The sequence below is a fragment of the Tenrec ecaudatus genome, chromosome 12 (assembly GCF_050624435.1).
Source record: "Tenrec ecaudatus isolate mTenEca1 chromosome 12, mTenEca1.hap1, whole genome shotgun sequence".
NCBI lineage: Eukaryota > Metazoa > Chordata > Mammalia > Afrosoricida > Tenrecidae > Tenrec > Tenrec ecaudatus.
In genome coordinates, this window is record NC_134541.1 from 109,695,628 (window position 1) to 109,718,324 (window position 22,697).

At 54.0% G+C, this 22,697-nt stretch overlaps 1 protein-coding gene across 1 annotated transcript; it reads left to right on the forward strand.

Moving 5' to 3' along the window:
• The first annotated feature begins 8,050 nt into the window (after positions 1–8,050).
• Positions 8,051–13,668, forward strand: LOC142462492 (serine/arginine repetitive matrix protein 2-like). Its single transcript, XM_075564416.1, has 10 exons — positions 8,051–8,259; positions 10,600–10,870; positions 11,563–11,670; positions 11,857–12,021; positions 12,151–12,228; positions 12,611–12,673; positions 12,771–12,803; positions 12,993–13,043; positions 13,218–13,310; positions 13,395–13,668. Exons 2-10 carry the CDS (start codon positions 10,629–10,631, stop codon positions 13,435–13,437), a joined length of 876 nt encoding a protein of 291 aa, XP_075420531.1. The 5' UTR covers positions 8,051–8,259; positions 10,600–10,628; the 3' UTR covers positions 13,438–13,668.
• The last annotated feature ends 9,029 nt before the right edge of the window (positions 13,669–22,697 follow it).

The window sequence follows — 22,697 nt, forward strand, 5'->3', positions numbered from 1 at the left end:
GACCCCATGCCTGCAGCCAGTGTCCATCCATCCTGTCAAGGCCCTTCCTCTTTTTGGCAGCCCGCGCTTTATCAAGCATGACATCTTTTCCCAGAGACTGGTCTCTTCTGAAAGGAGCTTGGGTCGCATGAGGTTGACATGTTGAGCTGGTAACTGCATGGCCAGCAGTCTGAAACCACCAGCCAGTCCCAGGGAGAAAGAGGAGGCTTTGTACCCCCAGAAAGAGTCACAGGCTCAGAACCCCACAGGGCATTTCTACCCTGTCCTGTAAGATGGTTGTAAGTCCGTATCTACTTGAGGGCAGTGAGTTTGGCTCGGTTTTCAGTCTCTCTTGCCTAAACCTGTCTAAAGTAGGTGAGATGAAGTCTCACCACCTTGCTTCTAAGGAGCAATCTGGCTGTACTGCTTCCAAGACAGATTTGTTGGTTCTTTAGGCAATCCATGGCACTAATATTCTGTCAGCAACCAAAACCGAATGCATTGATTCTTCGTTGGACTTCCTTATTCATGTATTCAAAAACCCTACACAAGGTTGCTAGGAGTCAGAATCAACTCGGTGGCAGTGGGTAGTGGTGCTGTGGGTTAGGCAGGGGGCTGCTAATGGCAAGGTCAGAAGTTCAAACCCACCAACCACTCCATGGGAGAAAGATGAGGCTATTTTTGCCTGTGAAGGGTTACCATCCGGGAAATCCGTAGAGGGCTGCTGGGAGCCAGAATGGACTCAGTGGCAGGTCCCACGAAGAGTCCTGATGGGGCAGGCTGACTGGACCCACTGGTGGATCTGAGTCCTCATGTCTGCCTATCTACCACCTATGACTGCATTATCTCTGCTTCTCCCACTCTTAACTGGGAGCCCTGGTGGCACAGTGGGTTATGTTTTGGACTGCTGGTTGCAAGGACAGCAGTTTTGTTGGGAAGCAGAATAGGGAACATAATGTCCACTGGGCATGCACCAATTCAGGCTCCAGCTGGGGGTGGGGGGTGGTGGCTGCTACACCTGGATTGGCTCAATCTAGGTGGGCTTAATTCAGCCAATGGGGTCAACCAGTACCATAGACCACGTCTCCCAGTGGAAGGTCCTGGATGGCTGTGCTGTGGTCTTTCTCTCTCTGGCCTCAGGCCACCACGTGTGGGTGTGCAGTGATCTGAGGGTGCCCGCGTTCCTTACTGTCGAAACTGAGACTTCTTCTGTCGGTGATAAAAACTCCCTTGGATCACACACACGAGACTTCCGCGTGAACTTCTTTCTTGTGCGAAGCCACAAATCGAGGTATTTCTCACCTGAGGAATCTCACAGTTTGAAACCACCATTCTCTCCACAGGAAAGATGAGGCTTTCTGCTCCCAGAAAGAATTTCTTGGTCTCTTTCTGTAACTCTTTGTGGATGTGGAGGGGAGTGGGGTGGGATGTGGGGAGGGGGAGAGGATTTGGGGAGTAAACAGTGAATGCAGGAGGAAGGATGGTGTATGTGTAACTCATTTTAAAAGCGATTTAACTATGGAGGTTTATGACATGTAACCATGGAGGTTTCTCTATCAAGAAAACTACTTAAAATGAAGAAACCAAACACGACCAACGGTTACCATGGTAAAAGACAAGCGCTGTTGTGTAGGGACACTGAGTTTAGGTTAATGGTGGCAGAGTACTGTGAAAACGGATATCAATAATGGCTGTACAATGAAGAGTGTAATCAATGGCCCTGAATGATACATGTAGATGTTGTGGAATTGGGGATTGTCCTGTGGTGCATATTTTTTTTGCCACACTTAGAAAAAATTTACATGCATAACAATGAGTACCAGGAAGAATAAAATGTTCTAGAATTGAATGTGGTGAAAGGTACAACTCTTCTTGAGGACTGAATTATTGAATTGTAAGATATGTGAATGAAGTGCTAATAAAACTGTTTAAAACAACAACAAAACCTTACAGTCTCAGAAACCCACAGGGGCAGTTCTACCTGTGCTATAGTGTTGCTCTGAGTCGCATCAACTCCTGGCAAGGAGTCTGGAGGTTTTTGGTCTCTGTAACTGTTTATCTATCTATCTATCTATCTATCTATCTATCTATCTATCTATCCATCCATCCATCCATCTATCTACAGTTTGGAGGTTTTTGCTCTCTGTAACTGTAATCTATCTATCTATCTATCTATCTATCTATCTATCTATCTATCTATCTATCCATCCATCCTTTTCTCTATCTACCTTTCTCCTATCTGTCTCTACCAGGTCTTTCCCTGCTTATCTATCCTTAGGGGAGCCCTGGTGTCACAACGATTAGGCGCTCATCTGCTAATGAACAAGTTGTCCTTGCAGATTCACCAAGGACTCCACAGGAAAAGGACCTGGTGGCCTAGAGATGACAGCCTGAAAAACCCCTCTGGGCCGGTTCTACTCTGTCACCTGGGGTCACCATGACTCGAAAGTCCACCCGACAGCTCCTAACATGGATTTATCTTGCGCCATTCTCTCCTCCCTCCTCCCCCGCCGGCCTACGTAGCCTTTTTCTTTCTCGCGTGACACCTCTTGGTGTTGAGGTGGTTTACCTTGTGTGCTGCGGGTGGAAGTTCACAGAGTGAGGGGCTCCCATTCCGACACACACACATTTTGATTTGAGACATGGATGGAAATCCCCACAATGCAATCGCACTCTGTCACATCTCCCAGGGGATTCCTGTGTTCATTGGGCCCTTTCTATCCTTTCCTGTCTCCGAGCTTCCTTCCCGATTAGGTGCTGGCTTCTGATCTGTGATTGGTTGTTTTAAGAGTTCTTACCTCCTGCTGGCCACCTTATATGCCTGCAAAGTTGAGGCACAAGGATGAGTTCGGTTTCCAGATGGAAGGGTGTCTACAGGCCATGATCTCTGGGCTTTTTAAAAAAAACCAAACATCAGCGTTTCCTGTTATTTGATAGGGTGTATCCAGCAGAGGGAGATGAGAACATTGGGAGGTTATTCTTTTAAACAACATCAGCAGAGGGTTTGTGTCTGCTGCAGAGCTTGGAGGGTCCCATCCTGGAGACGCGTTTTTCGGCAGGACAGGCCAGCGAACAGTCTAGATAGATAGGGACCTCCAGGGCTGACCAGCTGGTTTCTGCTTGTAGCTCGGACCTGCCAAAAGGACAGCAAGCCCTGGACAGAAGGCCTGGCCTTGGCTGCCATCTTTGGTCCGGCTCGCCCTTCTACCCAGTCCCTCTCCTGCCCTCTAACAGACAGGGACAGGTTCTCTCGCCAAGCCTCGGCGCTTCCCTAGCCTCACCTCGGCAGTCTGGTCCTTTCTCTTCGCCGAGCCTCAGTTTCCCCATAGATCAAAGGAGCTGGAGGAGCCGGTCTCCCAGGTCTGGTTACCATGGTGGTGTTAGGTTTCTGGAGTCGGTAATAGCTCAGTTCTTGGCTTTACACGATGAAAGTATTGATGCTGAGCCTGTTTTGTAATCCATGTGGGTTTAATGAAGGACAGGACAAGTGTCAGGTTTGACAGTCTCAAAGGGTTCAGAACTGGCCCCGAACAAGCACGTGGAAAAGAGCACCCGTGCGTGTGGATCTTGGGTGGTGTGATCCTGGGAGTCCAGAGACCCAAGAACCCTGGAGGCTGAGAGTGTGTGGGCCAAAAGGCGGTGGTCCCCAAGTAGGCCTGGTGCCCTCTACCTGCCTCTGACCAGGAGTGGGGTACGATGATCTCTGGGCTCCCGTAGCCTCAGCAGAGGCGTTGTGACTTTTGTTTCACGGCTTCCTCTCACTCTATCCAGAGCCTCCTATGGCAGGGATCCCTTTCAGAGGGGTTGGAAATGGTAGCCGGGCACCGTCTAATTCCTCAGGTCTCAGTACCATAGAGGTTGGGGTTTACATGGTCTATTAGTCCTTTGGGAAGAGTTCCAGTGGCAGAGTGGAATATTCATTGATCCGCTAACCACAGGGTTGGCAGTTCGAACCCCCCAGCAGTTCTGTATGAGAAACATGAGACTTCCTACTCCTGTAAAGATTTACAGTCTTGGAAAACCCACGTGGTCAGTTCTACCTTGTCCCATCGGAAATGACTGGAAGGTAGTGAGACTGAGTTTTTATTAGACCTTTGGACTAAGTGCTCCCACGTGTTTTTGATCGTCTTCACTCCAGACATGGACTAACCAGTAGTTGCACCTTCGATGGCCACCCAAGGGGCATTGATGGCATGGTGGTTACATATTGGGCTGTAATCAGCAAGGTCAGCAGTTGGAAACCATCAGCCAGTCTTCAGACGAAAGACAGGGCTTTCTACTCCCCCGGGAAGTTACAGTCTCGGAAGCTCCCAGGGTGGCTGTGAGTGAGCAAGGCCATGAGCTTGGCTTTGGAGACGGCCCCCGCCAGCTTTTGAGACCTCAGTTACTACCAACTTGGACGTAGAACATTGTCTTGGTGGACCGTGCCGTCAGTTGACCAGGATGCCCGCTGCTACGACTCTGTGGTCCTGAGCCCCCCCGGCTGGCCTCCCTGCGTTTGATGGGCTTGCATCTCACCTCCAGTGACCCCTTGGCAGAGAGGGTGAAAGCACCTGCCAATCGGCTTTCTTTTTGGCCTGGGGTTGTGGTCTCTCCCTCTTTCTCCGACACTCCCCCTTTGGCCCCTCAGTGAGATGGGTGGGCACACCTGCTGTGACAATGGGCACAAACGTGGCAACACTAGTGAACATGGCACAGGACATTTCCTTCTGTTGTGCCTGGGGTGACTAGAGTCGGGATCCAGTTGATGGCAGCAGGAAACGATGAGTGGGTCACCTGCTTATCTGCTTTTGCCTGTCTCCCCAGTCACATGCCAGCTCCAAAGTTCGAGCCCAGAATTGGAAGGGTGCCAATGGGGCGTTCCCTTCAACGAGGATTACTTAGGCTCCACTGGGTGTCGAGCGCCACCAGGGGGCACCAGCGCGAGTCCAGGCAGCAGGTGAGTCTCACTGCACGGATTGGGAAAGGAGCTGTACACGTTAAAGGTATCTGGGAACCTTGCAACCACTCAGAACTCCAATGCCCTGAACCTCGGGCCTGGCACAGGCTGGCTTTCAGAGGAGGGGTGCCTGCTAGGGACTTATGTGGCAGGGAGAATTTCTATGTGGTTAGGCTGGAAAGATGAGCTGGCCTGTATTCTTAAAGACTAACCAGACCAAACCATTGAAGACTTGAATTACAAAGCAAGAAATCAGGCACTGTTCCAGATTAAAGGAAGACATGAGGGTCCCTGGGAGATGCCACAGCAATGCACTTGGCTGCCAACTGTACGGTTGGAGATGACACAAAAGACAGTCCTTTAACAAACAGACAAATACCACCTGGAAAGGACTCTGGAGAGCACAGTTCTGCTGCGACACCTCTGGGTCGCTGGGGGTTGGTGGTGGTGGCCACCAGGAGACACAACTGAGTGCACAATCTTGCAATTTCTTTTGTTCTCTAGAGCAGTGGTTTTCAGCCCTTTCACAGGGGTCGCCCGATTCATCACAGTAGCAAATTGACAGTGATGAAGTAGTAACAAAAACAATTCTATGGTTGGAGGGGTCACCACCACACGAGGAGCTGTATGAAAGGGTCGAGGCATTAGCATTAGGAAGGTTGAGAACCACTGCTATAGAGGATGCTACTAGAGCAATGGCAAACATCTCAATAAAGTCTACAAATTATCGGCCATCTGGTTCAGAAGCAACAAAGCCCACAGGAAGAAGCACACCAACCTGTGTGATCACAAGGTTTCGAAGGGATCAGGTATCAGGCATCAAAGAACAAAAAATCAAATCATTGTAAATGAGGGTGAGTGCAGAGTGGAGACCCAAAGATCATCTGCAGGCAACTGGACACCCCCTTACTGAAGGGTTGCGGGGAGGAGACGAGCCAGTAGGGTGCAGGGTAGCAACGATGAAACACACAATTTTCCTCTACTTCTTAAATGCTTCCTGCCCCACTATCATGATCCCAATTCTACCTTACATATCTGGCTAGACCAGAGGGTGTACATTGGTACAGATAAGAACTGGAAACATATGGAATCCAGGACAGATGACCCCTTCAGGACCAGTGCTGAAAGTGGCGATACCTGGAGGGTGGAGGGAAGGTGGGGTAGAAAGGGGGAACAGATTACAAGGATCTATATATAACCTCCTCCCTGGGGGATGGACAACAGAAAAGTGGGTGACAAGACACGTAGGACAGGGTAAGATATGACAATATAATTTATAAATTATCAATGGCTCATGAGGGAGGATGAATTGGGGAGGGAGGGGAAAAATGAGGAGCTGATATTTAGGGCTCAAGTAGAAAGCAAATGTTTTGAGGATGGCAACAAATGTACAAATGTGCTTGACACAATGGATGTATGTATGGATTGTGATAAGAATTGTATGAGCCCCCAATAAAATGATTTTTTAAAAAAAGTCTACAGATTAGGTAATACTACTACTTTTAGGTTACTTTCTTGATTTTGAACAACGAACTGTGGATTTGTAAGATGGGTGGCTCACTATGGTTTTAGAACAGCATTGTTCGAATCATTAAGTGAGCTGATTCAGATAAACCCAGCATAAACTATTCAGTAAGTATAGGTAGGACTATCATTGGGAATTGAATTGTAGTTAAGGGTCTCTCACTGGGGAGGAGGAGGGATTAGAAAAAAGAAAACTTACCCCCCACCCTCAGGAATACTACCAAAAAAGCACTTGTCATACTTCTCACAAAGTCTCTATAGATCGTGGAAACCATGTCCAGGTGTGTCTGAAATCAAGGAGGCACGATTAGAGCAATTCCCTGAACATCATACAGGAAGTCCTGGCTCCTATGCAAAAGGGGAGGGTCTTTTTGTTCTAGCACCCAGCCTAGAACGGGGCACTATCGTTTTCTTGGCAAGTTTGAAAAAAACTAAATCTTTATAAACTATAAATCCTGAACTCAAATTGACAAGAGTTGGATAAGCGGCTACGATGTGCTATGGCAGGTCTCTGGGCGGTGCAAATGAGCTTGCTACTGGATACTAACGACAAGTTTGGAGTAGGGACAAGCTTGGAGGAACCTGCTCCGTGGTGCTTTGGAAGAAAAGGCCTGGCAACCTGCTTCTATAAAGAAAATCCATGGGGGGGGGGGGAATCTGGTTGCGAAAACCCTATGGATCGATCATACCTTGTGACATATGGGGTATGCCCTACGTGGGAATAGACTTCACAGCAAACAACAGGTTTAATTTTCTATGCTGGGTAGGCCCTGTCAAGGATTTAAAGATACCCCCACAGAACCGGCCTCTTAGCAGTGATTGGAGACAAACGGAAACTTTCTGTGATACTCTGATTCTGACCCCTCTGCTGAGTGCCTGCCTCCTTCGGACTCAGAAAAATGCATTTATAAAACATCCCCGTAGACAGCCCGCCTAAAATGTAGAAAATCGAAGGGTGCTTTTGACATCTCGGAGGGTACACGTTCGCATAACAACACGGCGCTGGTGGAGCATGAGAATCGCTGGTTGCCTGGCCGCCCTAACTGAAGGAGAACTGTTTCCCCACGAGTTCAAATAGACATAGCTCTGAGTCAGCTTTACAAAGACGCAAGAGCTAGTGGATGAGCAGCTTAAGGGACGCCACTGGGAAGCCCGAAGTTCTAAAGGCGCGACGGCGCCGCTAGGCTGGAGCCATCACGCTTCAACAGCAGGAGATAAAATGGCGGCCGTGTTCCTTGTGGGCAGGAGGGGGTGGGGGTGGGGCGCGAGGAGGCGGCAAAGTCACATACGGGTTCTGGGGCGCATCAGAACTACAACTCCCAGAATGCTCTGAGCCGAAGGCGGCGGGCCGATGTGGCGCTAGGTCCCGTGCTCTTCCCCCACCCCAACGTAAGACCGCCAAAAACATAGCCCGTTTCCCGAACTTCCTCGCACTGGCCAGCGGGACTTGCAGTTCTACAGCCTCAAGGTTGACCTTCCCTAGGACCTTAAGAAACTACATTTCCCGGGGGTGTTCGGGCGCCTGCGCACTAGCCTGCGGGGCGTACTACGGTTCCCGGCGGGCCTTGCGGTGCATGCGTCTACGTGGTGACGCGCCGAGCGAGTCGTGCTGACGTGCAGTGCGGCCCAGGCTGGGTGCGAGTGGCGCAGTCGTAACCCGCAGCGGCCCCTGAGGAAGCGAGGAGGCTGAGGCGTCGGCTGAGGCGGGCAAACCAGTGAGGCGCGGCGGCTTCAGATTCCGAGAGACTCCGGAGCCCAAGCGGCGGCGGCGAGACCTCTCCCCGCTCGGAGAAGGCGGGCGGAGGCGGCGGCGGCGGGTGAGAGGGCGAGGGACGCGCGAGCCGGGTGGGGGAGGGGCGGCCGCGGCGCAAGGCCTGGGCGCGCGGGGAACGGCTCGGCCGCCCCGCGCACGCGCGCTTGCAGCCTCTTAACTCGCGCGTCCGCCCCCTGGCCTGCTTCCTCACCCTTCTCCGGCTCTCCTCGCGCAAGGGCTTCGCCTCCCTCTCCTCCCCCATGGCAACGGCGCGTGTCGCCGTCCGCCCTCGGGCTCCAGCGCTCTAGTCGCGGGGGCTGTGCGCGCTGCTTGGCTCCCTGTCGCCTCTCCGCAAGTGCCGTCGCGGAGGCCTCGGGCGGTGTTTCTGCGGCCCGGGTGGGTGCCAGGGAGCCTGATCCCAGATCTTTGGGGGGCCCCCCGCCCCGAGGTTCTTCACCCGACCTCCCAGGGGTTTCCCGAGTTCCTTGAGCCCGTGAGCTCCCCACCCCCCAGGCTGCAGGGCGTCGCACCACCCCTCCCCCACCCCGCGAGGCCGAAAATAGCGGCGTCGCCGGGCCTGCGCCCGGGAGCCTAGAACCAGGGCCCTCGGGGCCCTGTCGTTTGGGTCGTTACTCGGGACAGCAAGACCCTGCAGCGAGCCCACGCAAACAGCGGGGCGGGGGCGGGGAGGAGGGCGGGCCAGTTGGCCTGCGTCCTACGTGCGTAATCTCGCCCCCCGAAGTCAAGCGGGAGGCGGGGGCAGGGCTCAAGGGTTTGGGGCGGGAAGGCCCCGGGCGCTCCCCTAGCACTGCACCCATGGTTTTCCCGAGTTCCGTGGCCCCCGAACTCACCCCGGTACCTATCATCGTGTCTAGTGCTGTGCTTTGAGCGAGTGTCAGCACAGTACCCTGCGGTGCCCGCCATCCCGGTAGGTTTCCTCTCGGGTATGGGGAATGTTGCCCTTGATACTCCTTCCTACCTTTGACCATCATCCAGGTGGTTGACCCACAGCCTGCACTCCTTCCCTTTTGAGGACCCCTAATTAAGTGGTTTGGTTTGGTTGATTGTGAGTGCTACCATGGTTGCCAGGGATTGGGATTTTCCTTCGTTTTTTTTTGGCTTTTCCCTTAAAAGTGCTCCAGCTGGTTGTGACTTCATACCCTTTGCTTAGCAGCTGCTGGCTTGCCCCCTTCTCCCGGGGAGTTGGGGGTGGGTGGTGAGAGGTGCTTTGTGGGAGGTGAGTCGTCTTGAGGGTCACACTCAGGCAGGATGGCCCTGGGGGAGGATGTCCAGGAAAGTGGCCAGGACACAGCAGCTGATGGTTTGGGTATGAAGGAAATCACTGACTTTTTGTACTTAATTCTCTAGGTCCTGCCCTTTGAGGTAGGGGGAGCGCCCTCCCACCTTAGAGATTTTGGGGTGCATTCTGGAACTCGGTTCCTTTTCCTTCTCTCCTCTGCCCTAGTGCATCCTCCCAGCTATTGGTGGTCCCTCTGCTTTGCCTCTCCCTCCACTCTGCCTGGCCTTGGGTAGCTTCCTGTGGTCCTTTGCCCTCACATTGAGGGGGAGCAGGTGGGGAAGGGAAGAGAAGAGCATGCATGTATGTTGCCACAGGCATCTGGTGGCCAGGAAAACTAACTGCTGGCATCGGTGCCTGAAGCTTAAGAGGTAGGCTGGGGGGTGGGCCAGAGGAAAGAAAGAAGTTGTAGAAAGATGTGTTTAGTTAGGGGAGAGACCAGGAAAGGCGGGAGCATTTCCTGTTAAGTTTGAACCTCAAGAGGTGTGAGTTTATCAACAGTGACTAGTTGGAGTTCAACAAGAGCAGGTGTTTTTGAGACTTGTGAAAAGGTGGTATTTAATGGTAGCAAGTGCAACCTGGGCGAACTGCAAATAAGGTGGGCACTTATAGTGGGAAGAAAGGAGTAAGATAGGCATCAGGATAGTTAACAAGAGAGGGCTTAAGCATTTGGGACCCAAGGTGAGGTGTGAGGTTCCATGGTGTCTGGCATGTGACAGGCCGGCCACTTGGTCAAGTGTGGGGGCGTTTGGTCCCCTGTGTATTCATGCAGTGGCCTGAGAGGCTGTGTCTTAGAGATGGAGTCTTGGGACTGGGAATACAGGCCTTTGAGGGCTATAGGTCTGTTGTCTGTTTGGGGTCCTGTATGCAGCACTTAGAATGAGGGCACTTAAGCATCTTGAGGCTAAAGAAGACACAGGCAGATGAAGAGAACATTGTTGAAATTTGGGGGAAGTGCCAGGCCCTGGCTGTCTGGGGTGGAGTGGGGGAGACCTGGTGAGGGGGGATCAGCAGGAAGGACAGTTAGGAGGAGGAGACTTAGAGCAGAGAGTCTGTGGTGCTTAGTATGGAGCCAGGGCCTGACCCGTGTCTCCGGCTCCCCCCCAGGAGCGGTGGTGCCCCCAGGGCACGGGGCCATGTACAACGGGATCGGGCTGCCGACGCCCCGGGGCAGCGGCACCAACGGCTACGTCCAGCGCAACCTGTCCCTGGTTCGGGGCCGCCGCGGTGAGCGGCCTGACTACAAGGGCGAGGAGGAACTGCGGCGCCTGGAGGCTGCCCTGGTGAAGCGGCCTAATCCTGACATCCTGGACCACGAGCGCAAGCGGCGCGTGGAGCTGCGATGCCTCGAGCTGGAGGAAATGATGGAAGAGCAGGGGTGAGGGCGGGCGGGGGTGAGGCAAGCGCTAAGGGAAAGGAACTGTTAGTGGGGAGGAAGTTGAGGTGTGCGAGATGTGAAAGGAGTGAAGGGACAGCTGAAGGTTGGAGATAGGAAACGCATTGGGGACTTTTTACCTAGGTAGAGACCTGTGGAGTTAGAGTAGCATTGAGGAACAGTACTCTTTAAGTGTGAGGTGGAACTGCAGGCCTAGGTAAGCTGACAGCTATTGGAAAGAAGTTCAGGCTTGAGGCAAAGTATTGAAGACTGCCCTAGTGAAGGGTGGGCTGGACAGGGAAGCCACTTGTGGAAAAGCAGCCCGGCCAGGCAGAAACCTTTCAGAGCAGTGGTTTCCAAACTCTAGCGAGGGCGTCCCCTTTACGGAACACACCTGACTTTGGAATTCAATTCAGTCAAAAACTCTTGGGCTTGAGGTTGGCGAGGAGCACCTGGAATCTGCCTGCTTGCTTCCCTCTGTTGGCCCCTGAAGTGTAGCATGTTTACAATTCGCTGTTCTAGAAGGGAGAGGGGCGATGGGACAAGAGCAGGAGGGCTGATGAGAGGGGCCTCTGGGTGATAGTGAAAGCTTTGTGTGCGTGGAGAGGGAAGGTCACTTGAGAATGCAGGAAACACCTGCTTGGGGCTGGCAGAGGGTCTCATCAGACTCTGATCCCGAGGGCTTTGTCCTTCAGGTACGAGGAACAGCAAATTCAGGAAAAAGTGGCGACCTTTCGACTCATGCTGCTCGAGAAGGATGTGAACCCTGGGGGCAAGGAGGAGGCTCCAGGGCAGAGGCCTGTGTGAGTTTTTGCCCTCTCCCCTGCTGTCCCTGGACTTTGTTGCTGCTGTTTCTGCTATGTCTACTCTTATTTGGGACCTCCTTCATTTCCCACCCAGACTGATCAGGCCCCTGCTGTCCTGGATACATGATCTTTCCTGTGGCTTACCCTTTATTCTCCTTTAGACCATGGTCCTTTTCTCTGTAGTGTAACTGAGACCCACCAGTTGGCTGAATTGAATGAGAAGAAGAATGAGCGGCTGCGAGCTGCCTTTGGCATTAGTGACTCTTATGTGGATGGCAGTTCCTTTGACCCACAGCGTCGAGCTCGGGAGGCTAAACAGCCAGCTCCAGAGCCCCCCAAGCCTTACAGGTATGGCAGACCCAGAGATGGATGCATAGACTGTGCACCCTCTTCTACGTATGTTTCATTCTTGTGAGGACTCAGGGTTCAGGAGTCTTATTCTGACATGCGTTGCAGTTACATTTCCTCTTTTCCTAGCCTTGTCCGGGAGTCCAGCAGTTCTCGCTCACCAACCCCAAAGCAAAAGAAGAAGAAAAAGAAGAAAGACAGAGGACGGTGAGTCCATTAGAAAGGCACTGGGGTAAAAAAAAAAGAAAGAAAAAAGAAAGGCACTATGGTAGCCAGGACAGATTGTGGGGTGCACACGAGCTCCCGAAGCAGTGAATATCAGATCCGCCTCCTGAGAGTGGTGTGTGTTGACAGTGTCAGTGGGAAAGGATCAAGTCTGTTGCTTTCCTAATTGGCTTATTGCTTTTGGTTACCAGGGATTCCCCTGTCGGGCTGTGGATTTAAGGAGCTGTTTGTGCATCTTAAGAGAGTAAAGGAGCTTCTGGGCTTAGATCTGGGCATTGGTGGTATAGTAGGGTTAGGTGGAATGTTTGAGAAGGGACAGCAACGAAGCTGTATGGGATGACTTTGCTTTTGGACCAATCTTTAGCAGGTCAGAGAGTAGCTCTCCTCGCCGGGAGAGGAAGAAGAGCTCTAAGAAGAAGAAACACAGGTATGAAGTTCTGCGGCAGATGTACTTGGAGTGGTATGGGAAAGATCTGATGGTCAGTCCTAAAGGTTCATCATTTTTTTTCTCCCCACATCCCTAGGTCAGAATCGGAGTCCAAGAAGCGGAAGCATAGGTAAGAGTCTTGTGAGTCCTAGGGGGTGTGGCATATGTGAGGGCGCTGAACTTGATCTCAGTTGTTCCAGTGGCCTTTGGGAGAGCCCCTTTTGAAGTGAAGCTTCAGGGATGCTCAGTGCACAGCTCAATTCCTGATGCCAGATTCTCCGTTTTTTTTTCTGTGTTAACACTTTGCTTTATCTCCCAGGTCTCCTACACCAAAGAGCAAGCGTAAATCTAAAGACAAGAAGCGGAAACGGTGAGTGGATTTATGTCAAATTGGTAAGGGTGCACTTGGTGAATAGAATTTCATGGGTGGGGTGGGGAGATGTCGCCATGTTCCTGACTGGTAGGAGGTTGAAGACTGGGTAGAGGTCTGGTCTCTCAATACAGGTGTGTTAATACCCTGAACTGTGCTGTGTTTGTATTTTAGGTCTCGAAGTACAACCCCAGCCCCCAAGAGCCGCCGAGCTCACCGGTCTACTTCTGCCGACTCAGCTTCCTCCTCTGATACGTCTCGCAGTCGGTAAGGGGTGGTCCAAGAGGAAGGGGGGAGAGGGACTGATGGGTTAATCAATTTAATATTTATTGCGCGCCCACGGTGTGCTAGGCGCTGCACAGACCATTCGGAAGACACGGTCCCTGCCCTCTAGGAGCTGACAGGCTACAGGATGGACAGACATATACATTTCCCCTTCTCTTTTTGTTTATTTCTTTGTTGATTTTGTTATTTTTTGTTTTGTTCTGATGTATATGGACTGCCAGAATAGGGGATGGGTTGGGGGGAGCTTGTTCGTGGTGTCTGGGGGAGGAAGGAACCCTTACCTTGGCTTCCTTAATCGGGGAAGGCTTCCTGAAGGAGGTGGGCTCCGAGGTGAGTTGTGAATGAGGCGGGTAGGGAATGGGTTGGGTGGAGGGCCTGGGAGGTTTGGGCAGAGGGAGAGTGTTCTCTGGGGTGTGTTGGGAAGAGAAGGACCAAAGTGGACTGGACTTGAATTTCTGTGGAAATGATCAGTCTGTGACCAAGGCAGCTCTTTGGAAGAGGGTTAAACAGCAGAGGTGGATGGGAGCCGGGGAGGGGGATTTCTATTCTCCTTTCAGCTGATTTCCTCCTTCCCTGCCCCCTCCTCAATTCCACCTTCAGGTCCCGAAGTGCTGCAGCGAAAACCCATGCTACTGCCCTGACTGGTCGTAGCCCTTCCCCTCAGTCAGGGCGCCAAGGGAAGGGAGATGCACCTTGCAGGGATTCTGGTTCCACCAACACTGGGCAGCCGAGCAGCCCAGAGCCCTCCACAAAGCCGATGAGCAGCCCTTGTGAAGACAAAGACAAAAATGAGGTATGTTCCTGACTTTAAACAGTTTTCATTGAGTTGGGTGGGAGTGGGGGGAGGCTTAAGACACACGTGGAGGGAGAGGGAAAGAAAATTCAGTTGTGTTGGTTTATTTTGTTTGAACCTTTTTTTTTCTTTTTCAAAGTTACACATTGGTATTTACTACAAATCCCTTCAGAATTTTCACTTTCAAGTTTCACTATAAGTTTTGTGTCACTGTGTACATATAATTGGAGCAAAAACGTCTGTGTTGTGAGTCACTAAAATTTTACAATCATCTGGGTTACTGCTTACAGTCTGAAGTTATTTGGGGGATCATCTTTTCAGTAGTTGTGTTCCTTTGTGCTCTGGATGCTAATACAAGCCCTAGTCATTTTTGCTTCTAGAAACTTTCAAGCATTTAAGATGCTTTCTGCTAAATTTGTTTTCTTAGACCTCACTCACTCATTGTCCAAAGCTAACCTTTCCAGATTTTAAGTGGGATCACCTCAGAAAACTTTACTTTGTTTTTGAATTCTACAATGACCTTAGAATTTGGTCTGAGTTATTTCTTTCCTGTGCTCCAATCATTCTGGGTTTCTTTCCCATTATTTAAAGAAGGCATGTTTTTAAACTTTTGCCTTTGTTCTCCCAGTTTTTAGTTTTGGTATGTTTTTTAATTTCAATCTAGTTACCTATTCACAAGTGTAAAGTCATGCTTTGGGGAAATTTTGTTTACCTTTCCACTTAATAACTACTTTCTTTTTGTTGTAACAGCGTTGTATAGCGGTGCTTGTACAGTATGTGTTAGCTTGGATGTACATTTGTGTTTGGCTACAGTAAAACCCCTTGGGGTGAAGGACTGCTTTTGTGGTTTCCAGACCGTATTTTATATTGTGTGATCCTTTGTTACCAGTTGAATGGTACTGGTTTGGGAAGAATGGTGCCAGTGGGGACATGGGAAAAAGTTGCATTGGATGGGGGCGATGGGGGTGGTGAGTTTTGGTGCTTATGTCTCCCTATTCCTGCTTTCTCTTCCCCTCTTAGAAATCTGCAGCTCGACCTAGCCCCTCCCCGGAGAGGAGCAGCACAGGCCCAGAACCGCTCCTTGCTGAGCAGCATGGCAGCTCCCCACCACCCCTTGCAGCACCCCACTTAAGTCAGGAGCCAGTGAACCCCCCAGCTGAGGCCTCCCCAACCAGGGGCCGTTCACCACCTAAGTCTCCTGAGAAGCTTCCCCAGTCGTCTTCCTCAGAGAGCTGTCCACCATCCCCTCAACCTACCAAAGTTTCTCGGCATGCCAGCTCTTCCCCCGAGAGCCCAAAACTTGCACCAGCCCTTGGGTCCCGCCGAGAGATATCCTCTTCTCCCACCTCAAAGAGTCGTGCTCATGGCAGAGCAAAGCGGGATAAATCACATTCACCTAGTCCTTCCCGTAGGCTGGCAAGGTCCCGTAGCCCTGTGGCCACCAAGAGGGGGAGATCCCGGTCTCGGAGTGCTGCCAAGAGAGGCCATTCTCGGTCCAGGTCCCCACAGTGGCGTAGGTCTCGTTCTGTACAGAGGTGGGGACGCTCTAGAAGCCCCCAGCGACGAGGCCGCTCTCGATCTCCTCAGCGCCCAGGTTGGTCCAGGAGCAGAAATACCCAGAGAAGAGGCAGGTCTAGGTCAGGAAGGAGGGGCAGGTCACATTCTCGGTCTCCAGCCAACCGGGGCAGGTCCCGGTCTAGAACCCCTGCCAGGCGGAGATCTCGATCCAGAACCTCAACCAGACGAAGGTCCCGTTCTAGAACACCGGCCCGGCGGGGTAGGTCCCGTTCTAGAACTCCTGCTCGGCGGAGGTCTAGGACGCGATCACCCATACGGCGCAGGTCTCGTACTAGATCACCAGCCAGGAGAGGGGGCAGATCACGCTCTAGAACCCCAGCCAGAAGAGGCAGGTCAAGATCTAGATCGCCACCCAGGCGCAGTGGCAGGTCTCACTCTAGAACACCAGCCAGGCGAGGGAGGTCTCGTTCTAGGACACCAGCAAGGCGAGGGAGGTCCCGTAGTAGAAGTCTAGCTAGGCGAGGAAGGTCTCACTCTAGAAGCCCACAAAGAAGAGGCAGGTCTGGCTCATCATCCGAGCGGAAGAACAAGGCCAGAACATCTCAGAGAAGGAGCAGGTCCAACTCTAGCCCAGACGTGAAAAGGTCTCACATCTCTTCACGACGTAGCAGGTCTCTCTCTCCAAGACCCAAAGCAAAATCTCGCTCGTCTTTGAGGCGAAGTCTTTCAGGGTCCTCTCCATACCCTAAACAGAAGTCCCCGACGCCACCTGGACGTAGCCGCTCAGGATCATCTCAGCCTAAAGCAAAATCGAGAACACCCTCGAGACAAAGTCGTTCTGGTTCTTCACCTCCTACACAGAACTCTGGACCACCACCAAGGCAGGCCTCTGCAGGCAGTCCCCAGGCAATCGAGCAACCTGCGACACCACAGAGACGGAGTCGATCTGGGTCATCTTCCCAACCTGGAGCCAGGTCTACACCACCCAGGCAGAGCCGTTCCAGATCTCCAACAGACATGGAGGGGAACTTTCCTCCACAACCCAAAGCGAAGGTGATGACTTCACCAAGACGAAGCCATTCTGGCTCCTCTTCTCCAAGTCCTAGTAGGGTGACTTCTAGGACACCACCAAGGCACAGTAGATCAGTGTCACCCTGCTCTAAGATGGACTCTAGATTGTTGCCAAGACAGAGCCGTTCTAGGTCCTCCTCGCCAGATACCAAAGTGAAACCTGAAACACCACTGAGACAAAGTCATTCAGGGTCTGTGTCACCATGCTCCAAAACCAAGCTACCAACTTCACCGAAGCAATGTCTTTCTGGAGCAAAGTCACCATGTCCACAAGACAACTTTACAGATTTAGCAGCACAAAGTAGCTTTGGTGAGAGTGGCCTAGGCCCCTCCCTGCTGCAACAGAAAGAACAATCTCCAACCTTGCCAGACCACCCATCTGAAGTTTCAAGTCCCGGAGGGGGTCCGTATGAGTCGCTGTCTCTGCTGCACAAATCTCAAACATCTAAGGGTGGTCGCTCCAGGTCCTCCTCTCCAGTAGCTGACATAACAACAAAACCTTCCATTAGTCCTGGCCTGAGATCAGGTACTTCTCCTGAACAGAGAGCTCAGTCTGACTCCCTGCACCCGGGACTGAACTTTAAATCTCTTCTGATGCAGAGTACATCAGAGTCTGCTCCAGAAGCAAAAGAGCAAGTGAACTTACACCCTTGGGAGCATGCATCCTTCCCTAGACCATCATCTCCTTCCGTGCAGGCTGGGCCCATGCCCTTAGCAGTGCTCGGAGAAGCACCTACAACCCCCCCAAATAGGGAAACAAGTGGCCTTGTGCCATCTCCAGCGAAAACAGGCCAGACGAGTATATTAGCTAAACCCAGCCACGATGAGTCAATGGAGGTGGTTGAGAAAGCTGAAGAACACCCAAACCAGATCCTACCCCGCTTGTCTCCAGAACTTAAAGAAGTAGAAGAAAGATGTGCTGAGCCTGTACCTCTTGACCAAGGCCGCTTGCAGGCCCCTCTGGGGTCAGAAGTAGTTCCTGCAGTGGCCTCAGCTTGGGTTGGGTCACACTTTTCTCCAGAGCATCAGGAGCTGACTGTTCCTCCACCTAGGGAGAATAGCTTCAGATCAACACTAGAGTTTAGAAACTCAGGCTCTGTTAGTACAGAAGTGAATACTGGGTTGTCTTCTGAGACTAAAGAAGATGTGAATGGATCTTTCCAAAATCCTCTGGAGGCAGACACATCTCTAGAAGGGAAAGGACAATCCACAAAACCCTCTGGGCATAGCGTTTCCACCTTACCTCCAGAGGAAGCAGAAAAGGCAGGAATCTTGTTGCATCAGAGTGGGTCTCCTCCTGTGCTTGATGCTCTACCAAGAACACCCTCAAGGGAAAGTTCTGTGTCTTCTGAAGTAAAAGATGGCTTACCCAGAACCCCAACTCGAAGAAGCAGGTCTGCAACCCCTTCTCGGCACAGCCTGTCTGGGTCCTCTCCCGGAACAAAAGATGCACCCGGGACTCCATCCAGGGGCAGAAGTGAGTGTGATTCTTCTCCAGAGCCAAAGGTATTGCCCCAGACTCCCAGGGCAAGGAGCCGTTCTCCATCATCCCCAGAGCTCAACAGCAAATGTCTCACCCCCCAGAGGGAGAGGAGTGGGTCCGAGTCATCAGTTGAGCAGAAGGCCTTGTCCAGGACCCCCCTTGGGCAGAGAAGCCAGTCTGAATCTTCTCAAGAGTTGGATAGGAAGCCTAGTGCTTCCCCTCAAGAGCATAGTGGCTCGGACTCTTCTCCAGATTCTAAAGCCAAGCTTAGAGTTCCGCTCAGGCAGAGAGCCTGCTCGGGGTCCTCCCCAGAGGTAGAGGGCAAAGCTCGTCCTTCTCCGCAGCACAGCAGGTCTGGTTCCTCCCCTGAAGTCCTAGAGAAGCCAAGAGTGGCAACCAGCGCACAGAGTGGTTCTGACTCCTCTCCAGAACCCAAACACCCTGCTCAGCGGGCGCTTCCTAGACGGAGCCGGTCAGGCTCTTCCAGCAAGGACCGTGGCCCTTCACCAGATGGCAGCAGCAGTTCTGCGTCATCTCCAGAGCGCCCACCCACCTCCAGAGCCACTCGAAGGGGCTGTAGGTCCTCCCCAGCGCTCAAGACCAAGTCGCGTACACCACCTCGCAGGCGCAGCTCTCGTTCCTCTCCAGAGCTGACCAGAAAAGCCAGGCTCTCCAGGAGAAGCCGCTCTGCTTCCTCCTCACCTGAGACACGCTCTAGAACGCCCCCAAGGCGCCGCAGGAGCCCCTCAGTGTCTTCCCCAGAACCAGCTGAGAAGTCAAGGTCCTCACGCCGGCGGCGGTCCGCCTCAACCCCACGTACCAAAACTACTTCCCGGAGAGGCCGGTCTCCTTCTCCAAAGCCTCGTGGGCTCCAGCGGTCCCGTTCCCGCTCACGGAGAGAGCGAGCCAGGGTGGCCCGGCGGCGTGATCGATCTGGGTCATCACAGTCCACCTCTCGGAGGAGAAGGCGTAGCCGGTCAAGGTCTCGGGTGACTCGGCGCCGGAGGGGCGGCTCTGGCTACCATTCCAGGTCACCTGTCCGGCAGGAGAGTTCCCGGACCTCTTCCCGACGCCGAAGAGGCCGCTCAAGGACACCCCCAACTAGCCGGAAACGTTCCCGATCTCGCACATCACCTGCCCCATGGAAACGTTCCAGGTCTCCAGCCACTCATCGACGGTCAAGGTCCAGAACACCCTTGGTCAGCCGACGGAGATCCCGTTCTCGCACCTCACCGGTCAGTAGGCGGCGGTCAAGGTCCAGAGCATCAGTGACAAGGCGCAGATCCCGGTCCAGAGCATCCCCAGTGAGTCGCAGGCGATCTAGGTCCAGAACACCACTGTTGACCCGCCGACGGTCAAGGTCTAGGACCCCAGCGACGCGCCGACGTTCCCGTTCCAGAACGCCACTGGTGACTCGCAGGAGGTCCAGGTCTCGGACCCCTCTGTTGACCCGAAGGCGTTCTCGGAGCAGGACCTCACCAGTCACACGCAGAAGGTCAAGGTCACCAGTCCCACGGAGACGATCTCGCTCTCGCACATCTCCAGTCCCGAGAAGGCGATCCCGCTCTCGCACCTCACCAGTAACACGTCGCCGCTCTAGGTCCCGCACACCACTGCTGCCACGCAAACGCTCACGCAGTCGCTCACCACTTCTCATCCGCCGCCGATCTAGATCTCGCACCCCACGCACCACTCGTGGCAAGCGCTCCCTGACAAGGTCTCCTCCAGCCATCCGCCGACGTTCTGCTTCAGGAAGCAGCTCTGATCGCTCTCGATCAGCCACTCCTCCAGCCACAAGAAACCATTCTGGATCTCGGACGCCCCCTATGGGGCTTACTGGTTCCAGAATGAGCTGCTTCAGCCGACCTAGTATGTCACCGAACCCTCTAGACCGCTGCCGGTCCCCTGGAATGCTTGAGCCCCTGGGCAGCTCAAGAGCATCTATGTCCGTCTTGCAGCAGCCAGGTGGCTCAATGATGGACGGGCCAGGGCCCCGGATTTCTGACCATCCGAGAACCTCCTCTGTGCCTGAAAATCACGCTCAGTCCAGGATCGCACTGGCCCTGACGGCCATCAGCCTTGGCACCGCTAGGCCACCCCCATCCATGTCTGCCGCAGGCCTAGCTGCCAGGATGTCCCAGGTGCCTGCCCCGGTGCCTCTCATGAGCCTCAGAACAGCACCAGCTGCCAGTCTCGCCAGCAGAATCCCCGCAGCCTCTGCTGCAGCTATGAACTTGGCTAGCGCCCGAACACCTGCCATCCCAACCGCTGTGAATCTGGCTGACTCACGCACACCAGCCGCCGCCGCTGCCATGAGCCTGGCCAGTCCTCGAACAGCAGGAACCCCTTCAGCCGTGAGCCTTGCTGACCCACGCGCCCCTGCAGCCTCTGCAGTGAACTTGGCCGGAGCCAGAACCCCAGCGGCATTGGCAGCCCTGAGCCTCGCAGGCTCTGGCACATCCCCAGCAGCTGCAAGCTATCCTTCTAGCTCCAGGACACCCCAGGCTCCATCCCCTGCAAACCTGGTGGGCCCCAGGTCCACACATGCCCAAGCTCCAGGAACTATCGCCAGCTCAAGAAGCTCAGCGGCCTTGGCCCCCGCCAACCTCACCAGTGCTAGGATGGCCCCTGCCCTGTCTGGGGCCAACCTCACCAGCCCAAGGGTGCCCCTCTCTGCCTACGAGCGTGTCAGTGGCCGCACCTCGCCCCTGCTCCTTGACAGAGCCCGGTCACGCACACCACCTCCGCTTGCCCCAAGTCAGTCCCGTGGGCCCTCCGAGCGCGCAGCTTCTCCTGCTTCCAGAGCTGGCCATCTGTCCTCACAGGCGCTCCCCACAGCCCAGGACCGGCCCAGGTCCCCTGGCCTAGTTGCCCTCTCTGACCAGTCCCGACCTATGCCTACCCCCATAGTTGGGTGTCAGGCTCTCTCCATCACTGGGGCAAAGGCCGCAGCCTCTGGTGACCACAATGGCATGCTCTCAGCCTCCATCTCTGGGGTCTTCCACCCTGAGGCTGGGGAGCTATCAGCCTCTAGCGGGGTTCTACAGCCCTCGGCTCTGAGCGCCCTACAGCCCACTAAGGAGCGAAGAAGTTCCTCGTCGTCATCGTCGTCATCCAGCTCATCATCATCCTCATCGTCGTCATCCTCGTCTTCCTCGTCCTCTGGCTCCAGCTCCAGCGACTCTGAGGGCTCCACCATGCCCATGCAGCCTGAGCCTACCCCAAAGAGGTGAGGGACCTTGCCGTTAGAGACCTGCTGGGAGGGGGGTGGGGGTGGGGGGACAGGGAGGAAGTGGGGTGGGGTGGATGACATCCCAACAGGTGATGAGCTCTCTGAGGAGGTGTGGGGGACCTTGGCCCTGGAGCTCTGGGTAGAAGAAAAGGGGGGGTCTGGGGGGGCCGGGGGTGGGTGGGACCGTGGACGTCTGGAGCCGCCTTCTCTAGAGGATAATGATGAGTTTTCCGTCTCTACAGCGGACAGAACTAGAGGAAATGGACTTAATTTTACAGCAGGAGGGATGGCAGTTAGACCTCAAGAGGAACTCCCTGGGCTGGAAGGAGCTTCAGAGGTCATCCCGTCCCTCTCCCTGCCTCCAGGCAGGACGGCCCCGCCCCCAGCCAGCCTGCAAGGGCCTCCCCAGCTGACCCGAGCCCAGGGCCTTATTCTCCACCAGGGACCTTCTTGAGATTTAACCTTGCTCCCTGGTGCTGTGGGCCCAGCCTGTTGCTCGAATTAGCAGAGGTCGGGCTGCTGCCTGTTGGGAGCATCACTGGCTCCCGACGCTCTTGGGTCACCGAGCTCCCAGGGCCTCTCAGGCCTCCTCCCCCACTGCCGTTCCTCCAGGCCAAGGAAGGTAGGGTTGGGGCTGGGGCCTTTATCTCCTGGTGACCCAACTCTCCTCCCACAGGGTCCCCAGCCCTGCTCCAGCCCCCAAAGAGGCTGTTCGAGAGGGCCGCCCCCAGGAGCCAACTCCAGCCAAAAGGAAGAGGCACACCAGCAGCTCCAGCTCCTCCTCTAGCTCCTCGTCTTCTTCATCCTCTTCGTCATCATCCTCCTCTTCCTCTTCCTCCTCCTCTTCTTCCTCTTCCTCTTCCTCCTCCTCTTCTTCCTCCTCCCCCTCCCCTGCTAAGCCTGGTCCTCAGGCTTTGCCTAAACCTGCAAGCCCCAAGAAGGCCCCCCCTGGCGAGAGAAGGTGAGTGGTCCCTGCCTGATGGAGGGGGAGGTGACATAGAAAGAGGCCCCTGGGGCTCCAGCTGCCTGCCAGAGGACATTGCTGTCTGGCTGCGTGGGAGGAGTCGGGTTCTCCTTTCCACCTGCTCTGCCCTTCCCCACCCCCTAGTCCACAGGCCCAGGGATTCTAGCTTTGGAATCTCCCCGGGGCTGCTGCCAGTTGGGACTCTGGTCCGGCCGCCGTCATCTTCTCCCCGACTCTGTCCACAGCCTTCCCCGTCTCCCTGCTCCACGCCACCCTCTTCCACACCTAGCCTGAGCGAGCTCTAAAAC

What these genes read in the sequence shown, in the direction of transcription:
- LOC142462492 (XM_075564416.1), top strand. Translation starts at nt 10,629, where the DNA reads ATGTACAACGGGATCGGGCTGCCGACGCCCCGGGGCAGCGGCACCAAC. An exon ending in GCTCCAGGGCAGAGGCCTGT is followed by an intron (nt 11,671 to 11,856) that starts GTGAGTTTTTGC and finishes TTTTCTCTGTAG; the next exon opens with TGTAACTGAGACCCACCAGT. An exon ending in AAGAAGAAAGACAGAGGACG is followed by an intron (nt 12,229 to 12,610) that starts GTGAGTCCATTA and finishes ACCAATCTTTAG; the next exon opens with CAGGTCAGAGAGTAGCTCTC.